Source organism: Desmodus rotundus, chromosome 5 (genome assembly GCF_022682495.2).
Source record: "Desmodus rotundus isolate HL8 chromosome 5, HLdesRot8A.1, whole genome shotgun sequence".
Lineage (NCBI taxonomy): Eukaryota > Metazoa > Chordata > Mammalia > Chiroptera > Phyllostomidae > Desmodus > Desmodus rotundus.
The window spans coordinates 32,982,835-33,007,124 of NC_071391.1; the positions used below are offsets into that span (position 1 = coordinate 32,982,835).

General features: G+C 46.5%; 1 protein-coding gene across 1 annotated transcript in view; it reads left to right on the forward strand.

The window, feature by feature from the left end:
• The window catches only part of SERGEF (secretion regulating guanine nucleotide exchange factor), a 179,979-nt gene that overhangs the window by 101,608 nt on the left and 54,081 nt on the right, over window positions 1-24,290 (forward strand). The window contains 1 exon segment of the mRNA XM_024558699.4: window positions 16,064-16,100. Within this exon segment, the coding sequence (XP_024414467.2) occupies window positions 16,064-16,100 (37 nt within the window).

The following is a 24,290-nucleotide window of genomic DNA, read 5'->3' on the forward strand; positions in this document are numbered from 1 at the left end:
AATATAGACAGTGCTTTTAAAGTGCCCTTTTAGAGGTCTAAAATCATTGTTAGTTGATGAATATAAAAATGTTTTGTTTGCCCATAAAATTATCATTGCTCACACATTTGGAGAGAATCAAATTTAGAAATGAATTTTCAAAGAGTGTTTTTCTTTCCTAAAAATGAAAGATAAAAGAGGTATGGGGGGAAAGGACCCCTTCCCCACCTCTCAATAATTTCCCACTTCCCCCTTGTTTCTCAGGGCCATCGGCGCGCCAGTGGACAAAGGGGCAGGTGAACTAGCATGTAAGCATCTACTTTGTCCAAGATACAAAATGTAGGTAATTGATCCCATGCTCATGACAGTCCTATGAAGTTACTGCTATAATTCCAGCTCTGCAGATAAAGCAGTCGAGGTTTGGGAAGTCTTAGTAACCTGGCCAAGTTGACAAAACTAATAGGTTCTAGAAGCAGAAGTCAAACCTGTGTGCACCCCGGACTGTGGCGGCAGCTTCCCGACGGTCTGTGGTTGCAGAGCTCATGCCCTTTACCCTCTGCCATGGAGCCCTCCTCGGACGGCAAAAGGTGGCAGCTCATGTTTATAGCTTCACATCAGAGCTGCTAGAACCAATCATTTTGTTCAAAAATATTTGACCTCTGTTTTGAAGGCAGGGCTAGATTCCTGACTTCCTCAGTCACCATTGTGGGTGGTCACTGATTTAAAATATGATTTTTTAAAAAGTCTTAAATTACTGTGAATACTCAACCCTCCCAATGTGACCCCTATAAATGGAACATGACGTTAAAAAGATCTTGAAAAGAGAAATCTGTGTAACATAGCTTTTTGAAAACTTGGTTACTTCCCTTTGGAATATGTGTTTTAAGGACTTTGATGGAGTGTGCTGTTTGCCCACCTTCGGGGCTACTGGGGCCCTCAGTTAGAGCGGCAGAGAAAGAAATGAGTGTGCAGTGGTGTGTTTGGTGAGGGGGCCCCCCCAGTTCCAGCGCTCGGCTGAGGCTGCAGGTGGAGGCAGAAAAGTCAGACAGGAAGGGGGTGGGACCAGGCAACCCACTTACCCCCACTCCAGCCTTTCTATCCCTGCACAATTAGATTCGTCATTCTGTTCTCTATCAGTAAAAATCAGACTTGTTTTTCCTAGAGTTTCACATTAATGAAATCATACAAGATGTACTTTTTGCGTCTGGCCCCTTCCATTCAGCATGCTGTTTTTGAGATTCATCCATGTTGTGCATGTCAGTAGAGTATTCCTTTTTACTGATAAGTAATATTTCATTATATGTTGTGCCACAGTTTGTTTATCCATTTACCCATTGTATTAGATTTCTGTGTGTGTGATCACAGTTGCTTTTATTGAACATCCAAGATGAACAGGTTCCTTAAAAGAACGAAACATCACCGTCATTAGAAATATGAATAAAGGCCCACAGTCTTCTATTTCAGAACATTGATACCCCAAGGTGTTTCAAGCAGCATGTATTAGTTTTTTCTCGCTGCACAAACTAGCACACACTTAGGAGCTTAAAACATTATTCTTAAAATATTAGAAATATTAGCTCATAGTTCTGTAGCTCAAAAGTCTGCAGGGGTTAAAAGGGTTTTCTGCTTAGGGTTCCCAAAGTCAGAATCAAGCTGGGCTGGGTTCGTATCGAGGACTCTACTTCTAAGCTTATTCAGCTTGTTGGCATATTTCAGTTCCTTGTTGTGGTTAAAGGGCTGATGTCCTGTTTTCTTGCTGGTGGTTGGCTCAAGGTACACTCAGAAATTCGATGATGCTCTCCAGTCCTTGAACATGGCCCCTGTATCTTCAAAGCCAGCAATGGTTTCTGAGGTTCTTCTTGTGCTTCAGATCTTTCTGAATTCTCCCTCTGCCAGCAGCCAGAGAAAACTCTCTGCTTCTAAAGAGTTCCTAGAGCAATTAGATCAGGCTCACCTGGAGACAGCCCTTACATTTTTGATACACTCATTTTTAGAATGGCCTTCCTGTTATTAAGCTGAACTTTGACATTTTAAGCATTTCTATCCATCGAAACTTAGGCTATTTCATTCTGCAACCCGATGATTCCCCTTCTTCCTGTGGCCTGTGTACTATCCAGTTTTTCTCTTTAGATTGAAATATTCATTTTTCCCTTGACTTTTTACATAACATGTTATAGCATAGCATTTAGTACTTACTGGAATCAGACATAACTGGATTTAAAATCAGCTATGCCACCTACTAACTGTGATATTGGACAAGCTAACTTCTTTGAACCTTGGTGTCAAGGTACACACATACAAACATACAAATCCGTGTACGTATGCCTTACAGGATTAATTCGCAGATTAAATGAGCCAGTGCATGCAGAACTCTTAAGCACCTTCCCGCCACATTATATACACACCCAGTGTACGTTAGCCAGTGCTATTATTTCAGTATTATTATCCTGTCCCCATTTTGTTCTTGTGTTTCTGGATGTGATCTGTTTTGTCAATGACCCGATTAAAATGTACTGTCTGAATTGTACAAGTGCCTTAAAGAGGTTCATAGTCCTTTATTCAATAATTCTACCTTGGAAAATTTATCCTAAGGATATAGTCAGAGACGTAGGGAAATATTTTTTCAAAAGCATTCACCACAGTGCACCTTGGCAGGTTTGGCTCAGTTAGTTGGAGCGTTGTCCTGTAGACCAAAAGCTTTCAGGTTCAATTCCTGGTCAAGGTACCTGCCTAGGTTGTGGGTTTGGTCCCCAGTCGGGTTGAATATGGGAGGCAACTGATCGATGTTTCCCTCCCTCCCTCCCTCCCTAAAATCAATGAGCATGTCCTTGGGTGAGGATTAAAAAAAAATTCATCATAATGCAGTTTCTAATAGCAAAATATTGAAGGCGATCTAGGAACCCAACAGTAAGGAAATAATGAAATTAGGGCATATTCCTATGATGCTATAGAGCATAAGCTAAAAATCACATTTTCAATGAGAGTAATGACACAGGACACATAACATAAGTACAAAAGTCATGATATGAAACGCAGTATATAGCATGATCCATATATGGCATGAGCTGTGTGTCTGAAATTGTATATATTTTATTCACACACAGACAAATATTGACCGGGAAAGAATTGGAAGGGACTATATCATGTAGGCAGTGGGATTATAGAGGTTTTCAAATTTTCCTTATTATTGTTTTGCAATGACTGTATATGACTTTTATAATCTGAAAGCAAGAATAAACTGTATTTAAAATCTCTCCTATGTGTGTAGCCCAGAACAGAACACGATAGTCCACAGCTTAGTCTTGAACCAGAAAAGTTTCAGAGTCATGGCAGTAGATCCAGAAGGCAGCCGCTCAGCTGGGAACTGGACTGAAGGCGCTGGGACTCTCGCAAGCTGCCTCTGGGGTCGGGACAGCAGTGCTGGTCGGGCGGCGGGCACGCGGGGCTGTCCTGGGGAAGGAAGTCTGTCAGGCTGGGGCACGGGGCAGGCCAGTCAGCTGTAGCAGACACAGTCATCACTCTTAGCGCTCTGCTCATTGTTACGCTGCACATGCTTGTTAGGATAAGCTGTGATCTCTCAGTCACATCTTTGCATTCTTGACTTTTTAATCGCAGAAAGAATAAAGCTTTGGGATCTGGCACTCTAGATTTTGTTTTGTTTTGTTCTAAACAAAAAAACCAAATTGAGGGGCTGCAAGGTACCAGAGGACCTCTTGGTCAGAGGCTGTGTTCAGGGGCTCCTGTCCCTTCCTGGCAATGCCCCAGCCAAGCTCTCTGCTGCAGCAAAGGCGAAGGTTCTTGAGCTTTGCACACAAGTGGCTCAGAGTCATTCTGCTGGCTTGTTTTTGTTGTTACTGTTGTTGGGGGTAGGATTGAGATGGAAGGGGCTGTGCTGTCTCCTTCCACATGCTGGGGGTCCAATTTCTATCTGTTCCCACCCTGGGGCATCACCCAGCGGCTCTTTCTCAGGCCTTGTGGAATCTACACGTCATGCCAGGGAGGCCATTCTGTTTATCCGCGGACTCAAATTCCGAACATTTGAGGGATCATATAGTCTCTGAATTCAACCACTACTTACGGAACTGAGAGCATTTATGAGACTCTGGAAAGGAGCTGAGGAAATTTGGAGATAAATCCAGTGTCATTCAAGTAACATTTCCTGCATGCCTACTCAGTGTTGGACTCTGAGCCAGGAGCTGTGTGAAGTGCACAGATGAATGACTTCATCAAACATCTGATCGGGACCTACTATGTGCAGGAAGGACTCTGTGCAATGCACTGAGGAAGGGCATTAGTTAGATGTTGTTTTCATACTCAGGAAAGTTGTAATTTGTGTAATCTGGGAAGAGACAGACATATAAGCCACTTAATAAGTGGAATAAATGCTATTTCTATAGCAGGGCCCATAGGAGTGAGCAATTACTTCTGAAGTGGCCTGGCCACTTATTAGCTATGTGCTTTCAGTCAAGGTATTTAACCACTCTATTCCTCAGTTAATCTATCAAATGAAGATATAATGAGTTAATTCACGCAAAGTACTAAAATGGGATTTAGTAGTTAATAAATATTAGCAATTCTTTTTCTTCTCTCTCCCTCCTCCCCAAGGTGAGTGGTGAAGGTTTCCCTGAACTGAGGGGACAGTGCAAGCCAGGCATGGTGAAAGGGGGGCGGCATGCTGTGTAAGGGGGCTGATGAGGCTGGAATGCAAGTACTGGCGGATAGTTCTACTGGGGAAACTAGGGAGCTGCACTAGGTCCAGACCACAGCGGATCTTCAATACCAGACGGAGGAATTTGGGCTTGGGCAACGGGGAGCAAAATAATCCACGTGTACTTTAGCAAGAGTGTGTTGGCAGAGCAGGGAGAAGCGGGGAAGGAGAGGGGCACCAAGAAAGCTCCCGCAGAATTCCAGGCAAGAGCTAAGGCCAGAATAAGACTCACTGTTCGTCTGATGGCCTCAGTGTGGCAAAGGCTGAGGAAGAGATTTAGTTCTCTTTCTGCGAGCCTGCGGGTTTCTTGAGGAACGTTGGTTTGAGTGACAGATTATCCCATGTAGCCCATAAATTTTAACATTCTGAGATTATGTTCAGCCTTCTGACCTCAAGGCTGAGCCGCCCATACATCCCTGCCTTCTTAGCTGCATTCGTGGCTTGGCACGTGAGCTGGGCATACACACAAGACCCACTGCACGTGCACCGCAGTGGCTTGCATGGGGCCGGGCAGCTGTGGAGCCTGCCGAAATCTGAAATAGCCTCATTGCATGGGAGCCTTTATGAAGAGAGGCCCAGTATTTAAAACCACAGCAATGAAAATTACCTTGATACTGATCACACATGAAGACATTTTTCAGAAGCTTTATAACATAAAAGGAGTGGGGACATCACGGGAGACAGAAGTAACATTGACCTCCTAAGTACTAGGAGCTGGGGTGGGTTCTTCAGCAGACTGGATCTCGGGACTCTTCACAGTCCTGTGAGGCAAGTGTATGGAACCCACTTTACAATGAGGGCTCAGGAAAGAAAGTGCAGACCTTGTGCTCAAGATCAAATGACTTGACAAAAGTCGGACTCTGGGCCAGACTCAGCCAATTTTACTCTTGCACGTGGCTGGGCGATCACCCAGATCGGACACCCCAGTAAGCCTCCCGGCTGTCTCCTCTCCAGTATAGCCCCCGAAGCTAACCACTATTCTGTACTCTCACCTTGCATTAGCTTGTTTAAAAATTTTTAGCTTATTTTGAAATAACTGCAAATTTATGGAAGAGTTACAAGAATAATATAAAGAACTCTCCAAATCCTTCACCCAGGCATGGTGTATGTTAACATTTTGCCACGTATGTGTCCTCTCTCTCTTTTCTGAAAATGTAACATTGATAGACTACTGTTAGTTAATCTGCAGAGCACCTGCGTATTTCTCCATTGTCTCAATGATTCTTTCCTGGAAGTTACTCGCTTTGACCCAGGCGCCAGTCCAGGATCATATATCGCACTTAGTTGTCACATCCTTTTGCTTCCTTTAAGCTGGAACAGCTTTTTACAATCTTTTAGGACATTGATATTTTTTAAGAGTACAGGACAGTTGTTTTGTAGTTGTTCTGTATAATGGCCCTCAATTTGGTTTTATCTGATTTTTCCCCATGGTTCGGTTTCACTTAGGCGCCTTTGGCAGGAGAACTAAATAAGTGATATTGTGTCATTATCAGTGGTGCTAATTTAGATCACTTGGGTAAGATGATGTTGCCTCCTTTCTTTGCTACAAAGTCACCATTTCTCCTCTGTAATTAAGGAGTAATCTGTGGAGAGATCCTTTGAGACTATGCAAATATCTTGTTCCTTTACAGACTTGCCCAGTAGTTCTACCATCCATTAAAAATTCTTCCCTGAGTGAACTGTTACTATTGCGAAATTATTTTCTTGTCTGACTTTCCCTTTTACATTTGTTATCCTTGACGTTGCACTGTAAGGAAGAGCTTCTCCTGCTCCCTATTTATTATTCAGTGTGTACTCATGAATTTTTATTTTATTCATTGAGTTATAATCTACAACTGTCATTACTCATTTTGATGCTCAAATTCTCCCTGATTTAGCCAGTGGGAGACCCTTCAAGCTGGTTCCTGTATCCTTTTGACATGTCCCTGTCACTCTTTGATCACTTCCTTTGTTCCTGGCACAAATAGATGTTTCAGGCTCACATTGTTCTTTCCTCACCCCAACCCTCGAACCAGCCATTTCTCTGAGGAGCTCTGATTCCTCTTAGTTGAACAGCATTTAAAAGCCAAAATCCATACACCGAGTGAACTCATTGATTCTGGGATGTCATTTCTCTTAGGCAATTTCATATTGGTTTAGTTTGACGTGTGTGTGTGTGTGTGTGTGTGTGTGTAAAACTGTGAGTTCGTCCTGAGGCCTCTATTTTTGATAGAGTGTCCACAGGGTTCCTTGTTGCCGTTCCTCATACTTGTTTCCTTCGTTCACAGTGCGAACTCCAGCTCCCAACAACATTACTGTATTTCCTCATTTGCTGGTTCCTACAATGCATAGGAAATGCTTTCAGAATTGATACGTACATACTACTATGATTTTTAAAAATCCACTAAGTAGAGTTAAAGACTTTTTTTTTGAAGCTTTTTGTTTTTAAACAGCAGTTTTTAGTCAAAGTACCATATTTAAAAGGTTCCAGGATTCTTTTCATTCCTTCAGAAGTTATGTTATTTATTTAAAATAAGTTTCACCTACTTTTGAGCTTCATGTAAGTAGAGGCATACAGTATTTATTCTTCTGTGGCTGGTTTCTTTTGTTTACTGTTATTCTTGAAGATTTATCCATGTTGTAAACAGCTGTAGGGTTTCCCCCCTTGTTACAATGTTTTCTGAATATACCGCCCCTTATCCATTCTGCTGATGATGAATATTTGGGTGATTTTATGTTTTCATTGTAAATAAAGCTGCTGTGGACATTCTTGTACATACCCTTTGATGGAAACAATGATTCATTGCGAGCACTGGGGTCTCCTGGCCTGCGTATATATATTTAGCTTTAGCCGATGCTAACAGTTTTTCAAAGTGGTGGTTGAACTTCCGTTCCTGCCAGCTATGGAAGAGAGTTCCATTTGTGCCACATCCTTACCAGCACTTTGTATTGGCAGGCTTTTTTAACTTCAGCCTTTCTTGGCTATTAAGGCAACTGTTAAATTTTTTTGAGAAACATACTATAGTGTGTTTGGCTGGTCTGAATCTACTAATTGCCTGTCTTTGAGTTTGGTTGTTCCGCTCACATGGTTCCATCCTGTTCCCAGGACTCTTAAGTAACTTAAAGGTGTGTTTTAGCTGAAAGCCGAATGCATTGCTGTGCTAGGCACTTTTAGTCTGCAAGGATCAGGGGGACTCGCAGGTTACTTTAGTATTGTGAGGATGGGCGTAAGTAGGGAGAGCAGGTGAAGCCTCACAAAAGAACAACTGAGAGGTCGTTCAGAACACAAGGCAGCTAAACCCTCCAGGGCTGTCCAGCCCGGTCTGTGGGACACATGTGGCCCAGGATGGCTATGAAGGCACCCGACATACAATCGTAAATTTACTTACAACCTTGTTTTTTGCTCATCAGTTTTCATTAGTGTTTGTGTATTTAAGGTGTGACCCAAGACAACTCTTCTTCTTCCACTGTGGCCCAGAGACGCCAAAAGGTTGGACACTCCTTTCAGACCTTCTTAAGCCCCAGAACTCTCACATTCTGGTGCTTTAGCTGTTCTTCCCTACTTTGACTGTTCCTGCTGCTTCGGACTCTTTTGCCTGCTGCTCTTCTTATACTCATCTTCCTTGTGTCTGTTTCTTCCAGCTATTGCTCTAGCTACCAACTAGACCAGGGGACTCACAGCCCACAACCATTTTCAGGCAGAATTTTCACATCAGATCACTTCATAGTCTGTGGCCAATTCATGCACTAACCCGCTTTGGGACAGATGTCCAACCACTGGCACAGGGAGCCGGAGCACGTAGTGCCAGTGTGGCCGCGTAGCAAAGAGGAGTGAGTGCCCTCAGAAGGGTCCTGAGGGAAAGGCCAGCAAGCTGGGTGCCTGGCGAGTTCAGCCGCGTGTGCTGTATTCTACTTATTGTGTGTGTTACATTCTAATTCAGTAGATATTTCCGAAACCCTCTCCTTATCTGCCTGTAGAGTAACTCTGTTGAAAAATGAAATGAACCGTTCATAGTGAAGCTACACCAGTTCCTAATGCTTATAGTTTCCTCTTATAGTTTATGAGTTCTGGAAATATATCTGTAGAACAGGGTTAAATTCAAAGTGAATTTTATTTTGTAGATTTTGGGGGGGAGGAGAGAGAGGCCACAAAATGGTTTTAGAATGTATGAGATATGCTGGGAGGAGAGGGTATAAGGGGACTAAATGGTATTGGAAAAAAAAATACAATAAAATTAAATTAAAAAAAAAAGATGAGGGAACTGAAGGCCACAGAAGCAAAGAGGTTTGCTCAAGGTTACACGACCAGGAAGGGACAGGGCCAGGACTGCTGGTTCCACAGCAAGAGCCCTTCCCACTGCCTCACACTGCCTGGGGAGACAGGGCCTATACGGGCACCTAGATTACCGACACCACAAAGCAGACTTGACAAAGCAGACTGTAACCGCAGCAGGTGGCAGGACGTGAGATAAGGCAGATCTCCTTGGGGCTGCAGCAATCTGGGAGGCTTCCTCAAGGCGGTGGGCTTTGAACTGGGACTTGTGGGGTCGGTCAGGTGGTCAGGTTTAGAATGGTGTGAAGGGAGAGTGGTGCCAGGAAACGTACAAAGGGGAGATGACAGTTTTCCAGGGACTGAGAAGAGACTTGTGTTGCGGGATTGGAGGTCTGTGTAGAAAAGGAGCGAGTGCGGTAGGAAGTGAGGAGGCCCTGCGACTTTGACAACTTAAAAATGAGATCCCGACGTGATAAGAGAAGAAGGCCCGATGTCCCCTAAGTGTCTTTTAAAAGAACTGGGCCAGAGTGAAAAGGACTGAACTAACAGGGTGGCAGCTGGAAATCAAGTCAGATTTGAGAAAACAGAATTGACAGGATGGAGACAGAGCGGGAGGGAGGTACAGAGTCAGAGATCTGCCTGTCACTGAGAGTTTGGGCCTTGCCAACGGGCAGTCTGGCACCAGTATCAGAAGCGGAAGGCAGTGTGTGGAGTGCTTCAGCTCAGGCTCCGGATCAAGGCCAGCCCGGGTGTATATCCCGGTGTGACCTGGGGCCAGTGCCTTAACTCCTCTGAGTGTGCTTGCTGACCCACTGAGTAGGGAGATGGAGTCCGGTTCTCAGAGTAGTGGAGGGTGTGAGGCTACGCGGATAAAGTAAAATTCTCTAATGTTGCATGCCTGGCATCCAGATACTTCCCAAATGTTAGCTCTCTTCCTGCCCTCCCCAACCTCTCTATTTGTGGGGGTCCTAGTGTTAGCCTCATTTTTTTTTTTAAGGTATATAATGTGCTTTGAAAAAAAGGAATCCAGGATTTGGAGGTGGAGGACAGATGGAGCCACTGGGCTTGGAGGTATCATTGTTTTTGACCTCCTTTGGCCTCTAGGCTTCAGAAATTCAAGCCCTCACACTGGAGTTAAAGGTCTCTTTCTAAGGTTAGTGCTTCCAGAAGCAAGCAACATGCCGCCTCCCTCCTGTCACCATGCGCTCTCCATTTGGGGTTATTTCTGAGCCAGCCGTAAAACTCCGTTGGCTAGCAGGATTGCATTTTGCCTGTGAAACGTGCCCAGCCTCCCAGCCTTGCTTTTGTAACAGGTTTGGAAATTCTGGTTGTCTCCCCAGAACCCTACACACATGGCAACTGGGTTTAGGCGGGGTTCTAGCAAAGGCTGCGCGGAGGCGCCCATTCCCTTCCCCGTAAACCCCAACGGAGGCTGCCATTCTGGAGCTGCTCCCAGCACGCTTCTCCTTCCTGGGGGCTGTGCCTGCCAAGCACTCTCGGAGAGGCAGGCAGGAGCACAGGCTCGCGGAGTTCCTCCTCCAAGTCCTCTGGAATGGCCGCCCCTCCCCCACTTCCGTGTCACGTGCCTCCGCCCTTGCGCCTTGTTGTCATAGCATCTGAGGGCACTGGGCCCATTGGCACCAGCAGGAACCAATCAGCAGGCCCCCCGCGCGCATCCCAAGGTGGTCCCCGGGCTGTCACTAGCTGCTCAGCAGAAGGTGAGGGCGGTCCCTGGCCCCTTTTCCTGTTCTTAGCATCTCAGTGCTTCTTCCCCTGAATCCTGTTTGTGCCCCACTCTGTTTTCCCCGCTGTGATTTCCCCATGCTCAGAGTTGAAAAAATCTGGTGGAGGTCCTGGCGAGGTGACAGCTTCCACAGGGAGGGCAGGGGACAAAGCCATATTGCCATTTAACAGCCTTTTCGCCCAAGAAAAATTCCTGGAACAGCTTCTTGATCGGTCCAGAGGAGGACTCCTCTAGGCCCAGGGTGACGTTTGGGCCTTGTGAGTGAGTCTAGGAATCGCCTCCTTTAATCCCTGGTAATTGACACAGGGTTCCTGGAAGTGAGGAACTGGGTGAGCCGTGTATTTCCATCCTATATGCTAACAAGAAGGGTTAATAAACAGTTGGGAAGACAGAAAGGTTGAATGAGAATGATCACAGAATCCTGCATCTCCATTAGCTGTAAGACACTGGATAAGTTCCTTTACCTCTCTGAACCCCAGTCCAGAGCAGTTGTAACAAAAGAGTCCATCCATCTCTCAGGTATATGTTTAAATGAGATAAAACGGGCAAAGCAGTTAGCCAGGTGCCTGGCCATAAGCACTCAGAAGGGCCAGTGAGCTGTTTTTAGAAATGGTCCAGTGTACTGCTGAGAACTAAAGTGCTCACATTCAACATTTGGCAAATATTTTCATGTTAGTCTAATTTTTGCCTATTCATTTAGTTATTCCTTTAACTCATTAATGTCTTTAGCATGTATTCACTGGGCACCTGCTACCAGTCAATTCTTGCCCCACTCATCCGCATCCAGCTGCAGTTGGTGGAGTGCAGCCCACAGGGCGTCCCCGAGCAACTCCCCTCAGAAGAACTGGCGGAGTCTAGCCTGGCAGGAGGGCTGCTGGGAGATCTCTGCCCTCTGGTAGCTGGGGTTTTGGAAATTGTTTTCTGCAGTGCTGCCTCCTCAGGCTGAGATGCCCAACCAGAAAAGATCCCTCTAGCATTTGAGCAGTACTGAGTCCCGACAGCTTTCCACAGCTACCTTTGTCCCACTCCTCACCCTTGGGGAGGTGTGTCCCCCATTACTTGAAGGCCCCATCCAGCAAGCCGGGACCTCCTTTCTCTATAGTGGGATTGTGTCTCCCAGGGCTGAGCTCCATGGCTGGTTTACTGTGCTTTGCTGTGCTAGAGCTCCTGGAACAGTCTGCTCTGCTACTGACGCCCCGGTCATCTCTCTTATTCCTGCAACACGGTTCCCTTCCTGCCCTCACTGTGCGTCTCAGTGCCTGTCTCCAGTGGGGCTGGAGTGGCCACATTACTACTAACACTCATTTTGGGGTCGTCTAACTGCTCTGGGCCCCTTGTCTTTGTATCTCCCCCCTGCTGCCCTTCATGCCCTGCACTTGGGCTATTTGGCAGAGATGCTGCTGGGCAGACGCTTGGCTGAGTGTCTGAGAGACAGTGATGCCTAACTCATGCATGGTTCACGAATAGACATCTCGTGTGTGATAGGGCTGGGGTGCATAATGCTGTGGGACTCACCAGGGTGGAGCAACTGCCTCTGCCGCGAGCAATCAGGGACAGCTTTACAAGGAGGTGATATCTGAGCAATTTTGAAGGATTTAGCTATGTAGGCAGTGGGAGAACGGGAATTCCAGTCAAGGAGAATAATAGCATGCATACAAGCCTGAAATTGCATAGTGTTCTTTAGAGAAATATGGTGTGAATGGAACCAAGGGAATATGTTGTTTGGGGTGGAGGGTTCATGGGTAGCCAAAGGAGGGAATGAGGCCAGAGAGGTAAACAGGGGACTCCTCCTCAGGGTCTCGTAAACCTCACTGTGTGCGTTATACTGCCCTCCCAGTGCTGGGAGCCTACGAAGGCTTCTGTGTAGGGGCGTGCCACGGTCAGACTTATCTGTAAGAAAGGTGAGATTCATGGCTTCCAGGGGATGGATTATTGTCTCGCTTGTCCTCTAGCAATTCTGTGAGGCAGACAGGATAGACACTGTTATGTACTCTTTTACACCTGAGAACCCTGAGGCCCGAGGAGATAAATACCTGGCTAGAGGTCTCAGAGCCAGGAAGCAGAGGACCGAGGATTCACCTGGCTTCCTGGCTCTGAATCTCTCTCTCTCCCGGGCACACTGCCATTGTTAACAGAGTCTTCTAGAAAGCTGCCTGCAGCTGGGTGGTAGGCAGATGCTGACAGGAGGAGAACGAAGCAAATGGTCATTGATACAATCTTGTTGAGGGACTGTAGCAATGGGATTTTGTGGCCTGTGGTGTTCAGTCTCCTGACCTCAGTGCCAATGCACAGACAGCAAGAAGCAGAGGAGCTCTGAGCTTCAAGCTCTACTCTGCCTTGACAGAAGCCATTCATCACTGTATCGCTCATTAATTCAGAGCAGCACCTGCTGCCTGATACTGGCATTTGTCAGTGGCTTGTTTCTGGAAGCCTCCGGTTCTCTGGGTTGGTCAGTTCTGCAGTCTGCAGCCCCAGGTTGCACCCTGGCAGCCAGAGGCAGGCCCTTTCTCTGTCTGCATTTTGTGAAATGAAACAACTTTATTTTTTAAAAACAAAGTAACGTGATCTAGCAGTACAGAACAGGAGCTCGGAGAACAGGCAGACCTGGGTTTTAGTTCTGCTACTGCCACTTTAGCTGGTTATGAAAGCTATTTAATATGTATGTGCTCAGTTTCTTATCTGTAAAATGAGCAAAGTCACACCTACCTGAAAAAGATTATTGTGATGATTAAGATGTGATAATGTTTAGAAAGTGCCTTGGCTTGATGCCTGGCACATGAGTCCTCAGTATATGGGGGCTTTAATTCCTGCTTATATTGCTGCCATCATCACTACTACTGCTACCACCACCGTTAAAGAATAGTCAAAAAAGAGAGACTATAAGCTGCCCTTAAAATTTAGTCACATTTCCTTCCAATCTTTTCCCCGCACTGCTTTAGAACATATCAGATTTTATAGCAGGCAGGGGTTTTTCCTATGTGGCAGAAACTGCATTATATTTTTTTTCTTATTTTTAATAGATTATTTTCCGATTATAAGAATACATAGCATTGAAAAAGCACAGGAAAAATCCCAGTTTTGGTGCCCATCTAACCCCCAGTCCGGAGGCAGTTGCTGTCGCTATGTTGATGTACCCCCTCCAGTCTTTCCCTTGCGCTTTATTGTAGAGTTGGGACAGATAATTGTATGTATTCCAGTTTTTCGGCAATTTTTCAGTTCACAGGATATCATGAGAATTTTCCTTTATTGTAAACATCACTTTCCAAGTCTGTATAATAGTTCATCAGGTGGCTCAACTACAATTTACATAAGCATTCCCCTAAAGTTAGAAATCTAAGTTTTTTTTCCAGTTTTTCAACCTAAACATGTACCTGTGACAGAACCTAGGGGACCCGCCTCAGTATACCGGGAAGCATGTAATGAACTTGTGCTGTGTGTGTGGCCCTGGGTAAGTCACGGTGGGAGCCTCTCAGATAAATTAGACACAGAGCCTGCATCAAAGGACCTCAGGGACTAGACAGCCTCGAAATCTTCACTGGGATAAAGAATACAGGAGCGCCTTTGCCGGACACTGTCAGGGAGTCCACCTAAGTATGGGTAGCCCTCTTCCCTGTAGAAGCTGGGATCTGGGAAGCATAGATTTTATAAGGAAAAGAGCCTCAGACGCCTTGCTGCCGTTTCTCACCTACCAATGTGTTCTTTGGCCTTCAGTGCTCAAATGCCTTACTGTCAGGAGCCTGTGCTGATTACCTTTGAGTATCACTTCCGAGTGGTTTTCACTGGGAAAGAGTGAGAAGCTATAACATCAGGAAGGAAACTTGTAAGAGAATCAGAGTGGCTCTAGTCTTAGTGTTGTTGTTGTTGTTTAACCCTCACCCAAGGACATGCTTATTGATTGTAGAGAGATGGAGGGAGAAACAGAGGGAGAGAAACATCAGTGTGAGGGAGAAACACTAACTGGTTGCCTTTTGTACACGCCCGGACTAGGGACTGAATCCGCAACCTAGGCAGGTGCCCTGAGCAAGAATCAAATCCGTGACCTTCCGGTCTGTGGGATGACACCCAACCAACTGAACCATACTGGCCAGGGCTAGGCTTAGCCTTGACACATACTTGTTCTGACACCCAAGGCAAGTTCTGTCCTCTTCCCAAGCCTTTGTTTTCTCTTCATAATGTAGAAAGATTGGACTAGAAGATGTTCAGGGCCCTTCCTGCGTTAACATCCCTGGAGTACCCGAAGACTTCCTCTTGCCAGGAGCTGAAGTGAGCATCCTGATAAAGGTCACAGGATGCTTCTCCAGAGTCCTGAGTTTCTTGTAATTAGTACTTGCAGAACGGTTTCTGCTTTTACATTCCCAGTCACTTCTTCCTGTAGCAGTAGGAATGTGCAGAGACTGAAAGGCACGAGGGGTCTCTCACTGGGTGGACACTGGATTCAGAGCCCTGAATGGTTGTCTTTTATAAATTAGGTATTTGTTCTTTTATGTATTTTGTCCTTTCATTCCATCTCTTACTTAGCAGGTGTTAGCCGAGTCCCTGGCCTTGTGCAGTCCAACTGTGCAATACAGGGGCGAAGGGGACTTAGTCCTCTTCTCAAGACACACACAGTCTAGTGAGGAGATGGGAAAAAAATGTAAAAGGCCCCAAGATAATTGCTACAATGGGGGTGTATATAAGTCGTGCAATGGAAGGAGTGCTCGAGGCTGCCTAGAAGCAACTGCAGAAGAGTCTCAGTGGACACTTTGAGATTTTAAGGGACGAGTGGAAGTTTTCTAGGTAGGCAGTTGAGGAGAGATTATTCCAAGCAGGGGAACAGCATGTGCAAAGGCCCAGAGGTGTGAGCGAACGTGTTGGCGCTCGGAGAACTACAGGTGTTTGTGTGACTGGAAGTTGAAAGGGAGAGTGAGCAGGTGACAAAAGTCAAACATTTGTCCTTGGACAAGTCTTTGGTTTCCACCAAATTCTCTGGTCATTTCTCCAGTCCAGATGAGAGTGATGGTCTCCTCAGTTCAGTTTTCAAAAAGTGTCATTTGTATTGCCTTATATTTCTATTTTTATAGTATCATGTGCTCATTATGGAAAGTCTGAAAAATACTAAAAACTAGAAAGAAGAAAGGATATTTGAAAAAAAAAATCACTCATGGTCTCACTGCCTTAAAACAAATACATTAACATCTTGGTGTATTTCATCCAATTTTTTATCATTTTTTAAAAATGTAGTTGTGAGTCAGCTTTGTATATGGTGTCCCTTTTTACTTACGTCCTAAATTTGCCAAAAATAGGTGTTAGTATTATTAAAAAATATCTGTGATCATAAAATGTGAAAGCTGAAATATCTGTAAATTTTCTTTCTTTAATATAATGTCCTTTCTTTTTACAGGTCGCTTGTGGCTCAGAACATAATCTGGCAGTGGTTGGTAAGTAGCTTGTTTATGCTGAAACTCATGCAGCAAAATCAGAGAAGACTCGTGGTTAACCAGAGACCAGAATGCCTGTGTGAGTGTGTGTGTGTGTGTGTGTGTGTGTGTGTGTGTTGGAGGAAATTCTGGGAAATAGAAGTCTTTGGTTGAGCAAAGCTTTACTAGAACCTTCTCTTCTAAAAATTTCAGTCCACATCACTGGGCATCTTTTTAAGGTGTCTGAGCTGGCCTCCCTACCTCAGGAAGTGACATTCGAGGATATTAAAGATCTTACCAGTTGGGGGCAGCATGTGTAGAAAGCCAGACGTAACAGGGGAAGAGCATTGAGCTGCTTCTCCTTCCTTAGTAAGTCCCTTCCATCAGGTTGGTTCCTCTTGGCTGACTCTTTCTTTGGAAATACGGGCTCTGTTCACTCACTGCCTTGTACGCTGTGGGGTTTGGGAACCCTCAGTTGAGGCCTCTGATTAATTAAGGTTTCCTCTTAGTTGATTCTGGATAACCAGGGTTCACTGTTTTTATAACCAGGCCTATGAGTAACTCCTGCAAGAAGCCTTCTCATTACTTCCACAGGTAGACTCTGTCTCTATTTCGTAGTACATTGGAAAGACAACCATGTAGGGCCCGACTGCCTAAGTTCAATATGGGTTGCCACTTACGAGCCCTGTGAACTTGGACAAGGTGCTGAACCCCTCAGTGCCTCATTTGCTTCATGTTTAAATGAGGAGCGCAATGGTGCCTACCTCAGAGTGTTGTTGAGGGTGTTGAGTTCATGCAGGCAAAGCGCGTGGGAACAGTACTTAGTTCCTAGTAAGAGTTTTAGAAGTGCTTGTTGTTATAACATGACATCTGTCCATATAATTGCCTCCCTGTGGGCCCTTGGTCCCCCATCTATAAATGGAGGGGTTCAAACAGGAAAGCAAGCTTCCCTGCAGCTCTGATGTTTGAGGACTCCATTACAGCGCCCTCACTGCCTGCCCTGTGCCAGTGGTATCTGTTCCTTTCTACTTCTCTCCCAGCCTCTGACCCTGAGCTTCTGAGGGGCCAGGCCCCTGTGTTTTCCTTTTGCTTCCTGCCTGTTTGTGGTACCCGAGCAGTGCCTGGCACTCAGCCGAGACTTGAGCACTCTTTTCTGAGTCAAGCGAGACTGGCTCGGTTGCCTGGGGTGACAGCAGTTTGAAGTGCTCCTTTGCCGACCTGAGTGTGATATGCAAGGAGGCAGAACCAAGGGCAGCAGGGGAGGTAGGCTGCCGGCCAGCCTTGGGGGTGGGGAGTAAAAGGGGCTGGAGTCAGGGAAGGAGCAGGAAAGTGGATCGGCAAACCTGCATGCTTTGCAGCAGTCCCGGAACTGCTCCAGCCAGGGTGTAATTAAGACAAACTCATCACAGAATCAGAGGTGGTGCCTAGGATGTTGCTGCTGCTGCTGTCACTGGTCTGGCAGAGGCTGGCCTCCTCTGGAACTGCACAAACAAGAAGATTGCAGGGAATCTGAACATGGGAGAGGACAAAATCCAGATGAAGGAGGGGGCCAGAGGCAGCCGCGGGGCTTTCTGTGTAGAAAGCACACAGACTCTGCAGGCACACGGCCTTGGTTCAAACCGGCTCCGTCTCGGTGTGAGCTTCCATTTTCCCCTCATCTATGTAATGGGGAGAATTCCACCTTGTGGGATTGTTGTTGTGTGTGAAATACCTGGTAAATAGGGGGTGCGTAAGAAATACATACATATATACATATATATTTATAACTCTGTTTCTCATTTCTCTTCATCAGGGTGGCGGGTGGGGGGAAGACTCACATGTTAGGTGACTGTTCTAGTGAAGTAATTCTTCATTGGAAGAGAGAAATGATAATGTTCTGGAGAGTTGTGTCCCGTGTTACCCAAGTGTGGACATCAGGGACAGCAGATGGCAGGGATGCTGGTGAACTCCCTGAGGGCAAACCTGTCATTTTCTGTTTTGTCCCCAGTGCCTGGGGTATGGCTCACAGTCCTGAATGAACTGGACTGTGGACTGAATGAATGGCTCCAGATTCAGGAAAGGGGGTTGGGGAAGCAGTCCCAGGGCTCTGAACCTGTCTGTGCGCCTGCATGAGCTGGGAGCAGGGGCTCCCACCACAGGAGCAGGGAGTGGGGCCGTCGGTGGGTGCCCTGCAGGGTGCAAGCTGTGCACTGGGAAGCAGCAAGGAGTGCCTGTTAGTCCTGGCAGGAGGCCAGCAAGAGGGAGACAAGCTGGAGGAGGAGAGTTCCTACCAGCTTAAAGCCTGGTTTTCACAGCCAGCCTCCCCTCAGCCCTTCTGCCATTGCCCGCTTTAGATGGACGTCCCCACATTCGGTCTCATTCCCTGAGACCCAGCCCCACAGTGCCTGGTGCTGGGTCCCACACTTTATAGGCTCAAAGTAGTCACGGAATAGACTAGAACAGAATATGAAGATGCCAACCCCTGCTTAATGTCTAATGGAAGTGTGACAGACAGTCAAAATTGGAAGGGGAGGTGAAAAAGAGACGGGTGAAGGACATAATTGAGGACCTACTCTGCCTTAGATTGGACACAACCTCACAAAGTATGTTTATTGCATCTGCTTTACAGAGGAGACAACTGAGACTCGGAGATCTGACGGGTTAACCAGGTTGCCCAGGGCTAAGTAGGGTCAATGTCGAGCTGTCCGCCTGGCTTCCCAGATTGCTCTTTCCCCTCGCAGACCCTCAGGCTGGAGGGACTATGCGGGGCGCTGAAGGAGATCATGGGCACTGGGTTCCAATTCTGCCTCCTCCATTCGTGAGCTGTGTAACCTGTGCAGGTGGCTTAACCTCTCTGTGTTTCATCTGTAATATATCATTGACCTCATAGAGTTAGAAAGTACTAACTACTGGGCACAAAAGTAAAGGCTCAATAAATGGTAGCTGATTTTATTATTTATTAAGACCTCAAGGAAGGAGTTAATTTTAACATGACTGTGGGAAGGTCTGAGACCCAGGGTGGGAATCTCAGAAGATAGAGAGGAGTGTCTCCCCTCACCTCCACCCCCGCAATGTCAGCGTCCAGGGCAGGAGCTCAGCATAGCTGCAGAATGGATTTTCACACTGGAGCCTGGTGACTCCAGTCCAGGGGACCTGGAAATCCCAACAGCCCTGGAAATACTGCTAGCCCTGATTTGTGCCCCGTCAGGATTCTGCTACCACCGTCCCAGATGGGGACGTAGGACCTGCGTGTCCAGCCTGAGGCAATCTCCACGGGCAGCCACATTTCAGATTTCTTAGGGGATCAAAACAATTCTACTCTGCTACTTCATTTGCTTCCAGGTTTCTTTTTTTCCCTCTTCTTTTGCAGTTTGCTTTGGCTCTTAGTTTTCCAAAGAAGCACCTCTTGATATGCTGTCTGTTTGCCTCCAGACAGCCTCGTGGCTAGAAAGGATGGTGAGTTCTTGCTTTAGACAAAGGAACTACTGGAGCTGAGCAGAGACAAACTCAAGTGACAAGCAGGAAGGAGAGAGCTGAGGCCACTGGCCATGGCTGGCCTGGCCACTCTACAGTTATGTGCCTTGTACAATCACTTTTCCTGACAGAGCCTGATTCCTCATTGGTAAAATCACCATCACGATGCCCACCCCTACAAGTGGTTTTTCCAAATGGCACAGGTATGTCAGGTGCCTGCTCAGTGCCTGCCACATAAAAGGTGCTCAGCAGGGGCTCGGCTCGCTCACTTGGCAGGTTCACTAGTTGGCTTCCTTTCTTTCTTCCTTTCCACCCAGGATTTCCCTCCACATCTGACAACGCTGGCTGCCTGGCTCCCATTCGTGGGCACAGACTGAGGTCAGCAGAGGTGAGAGGAGGGCAAGTGGCCACCACTTGCTCAGAAGATCCCTGCCTGGCAGAGGCTGGCTCCCCAGGCCTGGCCCTGTCTTCGGGGCCCTCACCTCCATGTCTGACTGAATTGACTCCAGCTGTTTTACTCCCCCCAGGAGCAGCTTATTTTGGCTTGAATGGGCAATTTGTTTGCCTTCTCTCCTGATGTGCAGTTGTTCAGCCTTCCCTTCCTGCAGAGAGAAAAGAGCTGACTGCATTTCCTCTCTCCCCTCTCTGCAAAGACCCTTGGAAAGAATTTTCCTGATGGCCTTTTCCTGCAGTGCTCAGGCTCAGCAGACAGGCATGGTTAAAGGGTAGATATGTGGTAGGAAAGTATGGGGCCTCCTCCCCTCCTCCTCCAAGCAAAGCAGTTCTTAAGCAAGTTGGAACAATAATCTATGCAAGGGTTTGGGGTTTTTTTTCATTTCACAGATGAGTTCCAGTTGTTGTGCCTTTGTAATATGTGTGGCAGAATGTCTGATCTTGACCTGGAACCCGTCACGGTTTCCTGTATGAATTTAATAGACAAAACTCTTTTTCTTTTTTTGACACTGGCGCTCCTCTGAGAGGCAGTCCCTGCAAACCCCAGGGCCTTGTAGAGAGCATAGACATAAATACAAACGTGTGTGGTCCTGTGTGCGGTGTGATGGACCAAGTGTCGTATCCGTTTAATCCTCACAGCAACTTGGTGAGTTGGCTCTATCGTCAGCCCTATTTTCTAGGTGAGGGGAGCTGAAGCTGAGGCTGGGCAGTTTGCTCCACTCCGGCCATGGGTGGTCAGGAGGCATCTGCGTGCCGGGTCTTTAGCCCGAGCCTCTAACCTCAGAGGCGGCTCCCAGTGTGCCTTCCTGCGCACCAGCGACAGTCTGGCCTGCTTCTAAGGCCACCAGATAACATCGTTTCATCCACACATGTCAATGGTTAGTTCCCCTCCATGTTGGCAAGTTCTTCTGTATATGCAGCCTAAACTATTTCACTTCCGATTAAGCAGTTCTCTGCATAGTAACCAGAAAAAATCATGAAATTGATGGCACTGTTTTGGAAAACCACCTCTTTTAGGATTCTTCTCCCTCCTCCATTGTCCTTTACTTCTTTTTATAAAAAAATAATGTACTTATATATTTTTAAAAATAATACATGTACATGATTCAAAACTTTAAAAAAGCACAGAAAGACTTAGAATGTAAAACCACTCCTTCCGTATCCCGCACCTGCCCAGTGTCTCCAAACCCTCGTACCGCACGCATAGCTGATGCCTGTTGTCAGTTCCCTCTGCATCCTTCTGGATTCTTTTCGCATACAGACGTGAGTACTTTATCCCCCCTTTTATGTACGCGGTAGTGCTTTACCGTACACGCTTTCTAGTGTCTGATTTCTTTCTTTCAGCAGGTTACTCACAGCTGGAAAATCTGTCCATATCAGTATAAAAGCCTCCCTAGGTCTTTGCTGTGGCTACATAATGTTCCAGGGTACCCGTGTACCATGGTTTATTTAACCGATGCTCTGTTGATGGACATTTAGGTCGTTTTCAGCCTTTTGCTACTACAAGTAATGATGTAGTGAATAACCTCATGTATTTTATTTCACATGTGGGAGAGAGTAGTTGTAGCATAAATTTCTAGAAGTGAAGTTATTGTGTCAAAGACTAAGTGTATTTATTTTGCAAGATACTGCAAAATTGTCCTCCATAGGAATTATACCGTTTTTCACTCCCCCAGCAATGAAAGAGTGCCTGTCTCTAGTGTCTAATGTCTCCCTAACAGAAAATGGTAACAGGCTTGGATTTTTGCCAGTCTGATAGGTGGCAAACCACTTAGGGTGGTTTTGTGTGTGTTACTTTTTAAATCGAAGTGCTCTCTGAGTGTGTGTGTGTGTGTGCATACAGTAGAGTGCGTGAATCTTACAGGTTCAGTTTGCTGAGGTTTTACAGCTGTATATACCTAAGAAGCCACCATCCTGCACAAGATGCAGCTGTTCTCAGCCCCGAAGGCCACTCACACCCTTCGCAGTCAATACCCCGCTCCAGATGTGACCAGTATTCTGGCTCCCGTCTCCACACGTTTTGCCTGTGCTTGAACTTCACACAAATAGGGTCATACAGTGTGTGCTCTTTCGTTCAACACATTGTGTCTATTAGAATCATTCATTTTGTGTGTGGCAATAGTCCTGTTTTATTTATCAGTCATATTCCACTGTGTGAACACACCACAGTTTATCCATGTCACTGCTGATGGGCATTTGGTTTGTCTCCAGTTTAGGGTCGTGAATAGAACTGCTATGAACATTCTTATCCATGCCTTATGGTGAATGTATACGTTGATTTCTCTTGGGTGTGTAACTAAGGGTAGGATATCTGGGTCATAAGTGTAGCATTCATAGGCACTGCTCGATAGTTTTCAAAAAGAGTGCACCAATTTGCACTCCCACCGGTGACATATGAGTCCCTGTTGTGCCACGTCCTGGCCGGGTACTCTCAGCCTTACTGAGTGAGGCCGTTGTGCTGAGTGTGGGATTCTGGGTAGTTGCTCTTTCTCTCGGGCCCTTAGGGTCCCCGTCTGAGGGATGTTTCTGAAGTGGGCTGCACATTCGTGTGTCCTCGTGTTCACAGCCTGAGTTGTACGTCTCGATAGACCATCACTGCGCACACTTGCCTTGCATGCAGTAGGCGCTTCACATGTTTGTCAAGCACTGCGTGACTCTTACAGCACTTGCCTCATTCTGTCTCCTTAGCCTGCTAGCCCTGATAATGTAGCATTCCGGATGCTGCGGAGGCCTACAGCAGACCACTGTTAGTGACCGCATGGGGCTGACACTTAATGGGAAAGAGAGCTATGAATGAAGCTTGGATCATAATATGCACTTAATAAATAATGACTGAATGACTACAAAGCGGAGAGTGATAAGAATTAGGAGAAAGAGTGGAGAGGAAGGAATGATTAATTTTGGAAATCCTCATGAAAGAGGTAGTTCCTGAGTGGAGGAAGAGTGAAGATGATTCTGTGCTCAGGGATCAACATGAACAAAAAGAAGGAAGGTTTTGCCCTGGCTGGTGTGGCTCAGTGGATTGAGTATGGCCTGTGAACCAAAGGGTCGCCAGTTCAATTCCCAGTCAGGCCACATGTCTGGGTTGCGGGCTAGGTCCCCAGTAGGGGGCATGTGAGAGGCAACCACACACTGATGTTTCTCTCCCCCTTCCCCTCCCTTCCCCTGTCTCTAAAAATAAATAAATAAAATCTTTTTTTAAAAAAAGGAGGAAGGTTTTAAAGTGTGCATCATGGTTGAGGCACAAATGGTCAACCAGCATGAGAGCTGAGGGTCAACCAGGCTCAGTCTCCAATGGCATGCTGAGGGACACCGACTTTATTGTGTGTCAGCGTGGATCTGTGATGGGCTATTTAGCAAGACACTTCCGTTGACAATTACAGAAGATAAAAGGATTTAAAAAAGATAACGCCTTTTTACAGAATAAAAGAGAACTGACAGTAGTTGGGTACCTACTAAGTGCTGGCACCAACCTGAGCATTTTGCCTATATCATTTCACTTAATCATCACCGTGCAAGGTAGAAGCATATAGATAATTGTCCCTGTTTTCTCAATGGGAAACTGGAAACTCAAAGAGCTGGATCCCATGATTCAGACTCACATCGGCCGACTCCGAGGTTGCATCATATTGCCTCCCTGCACAGGTCGGGCTTGGCTTAATTAGTGTATCCAGCAGCATCACCGGAGCTTATAGCCTGCAGTGACTTCGGAAGACTGGAAAGACCAACAGCAGAGCTAGTACTGATAGTACTTGTCTGGGGGGGGAGGCAGAGGCCAGCCCCATCCCAGTCTCTGCTCGGAGCATAGCACCTAGGGGACCACGTGCAGCATAGGGCAGCTTTGACAGCAACCAAGCAGTCAGGCCCCTGAGCCTGCTCTGCTATTCCTTAGGAGCGAGCGTCCTGAGCCTGGGCGGCACCATGGTATCTCGCCTAGACTCACAGCGTTGCCCTGAGCACCCACAGGCCTCAGGTTGCGTGGGGCCTTAAATCCCACTTACTCGATGGCTGCCGTCTCTGCTGCCTCTCTTCTCTGTGGATCTCCTGCTCCTCCTGGGTGCCCCTAATGCCCTTAAATGCAGAGTGGCTGTGACTGTGTAGTCTAAAGCGTGCTCTCTGTGCAGGGCTTCAGCAATATTCTCCTTCCCCATTTGGCCATTCATGAATTTATTCATTCATTAAGAGGCTTTACCAGGTTGTAGAAAGGGCCCTGGGCCAAAGGACCTGAGTACAAGACTAGCAGCTGCCACCCTGGGCAAGCCAGTTTCCTTCTCTGGGCCTCCTTTTCTTTTTGGATAAAATCAG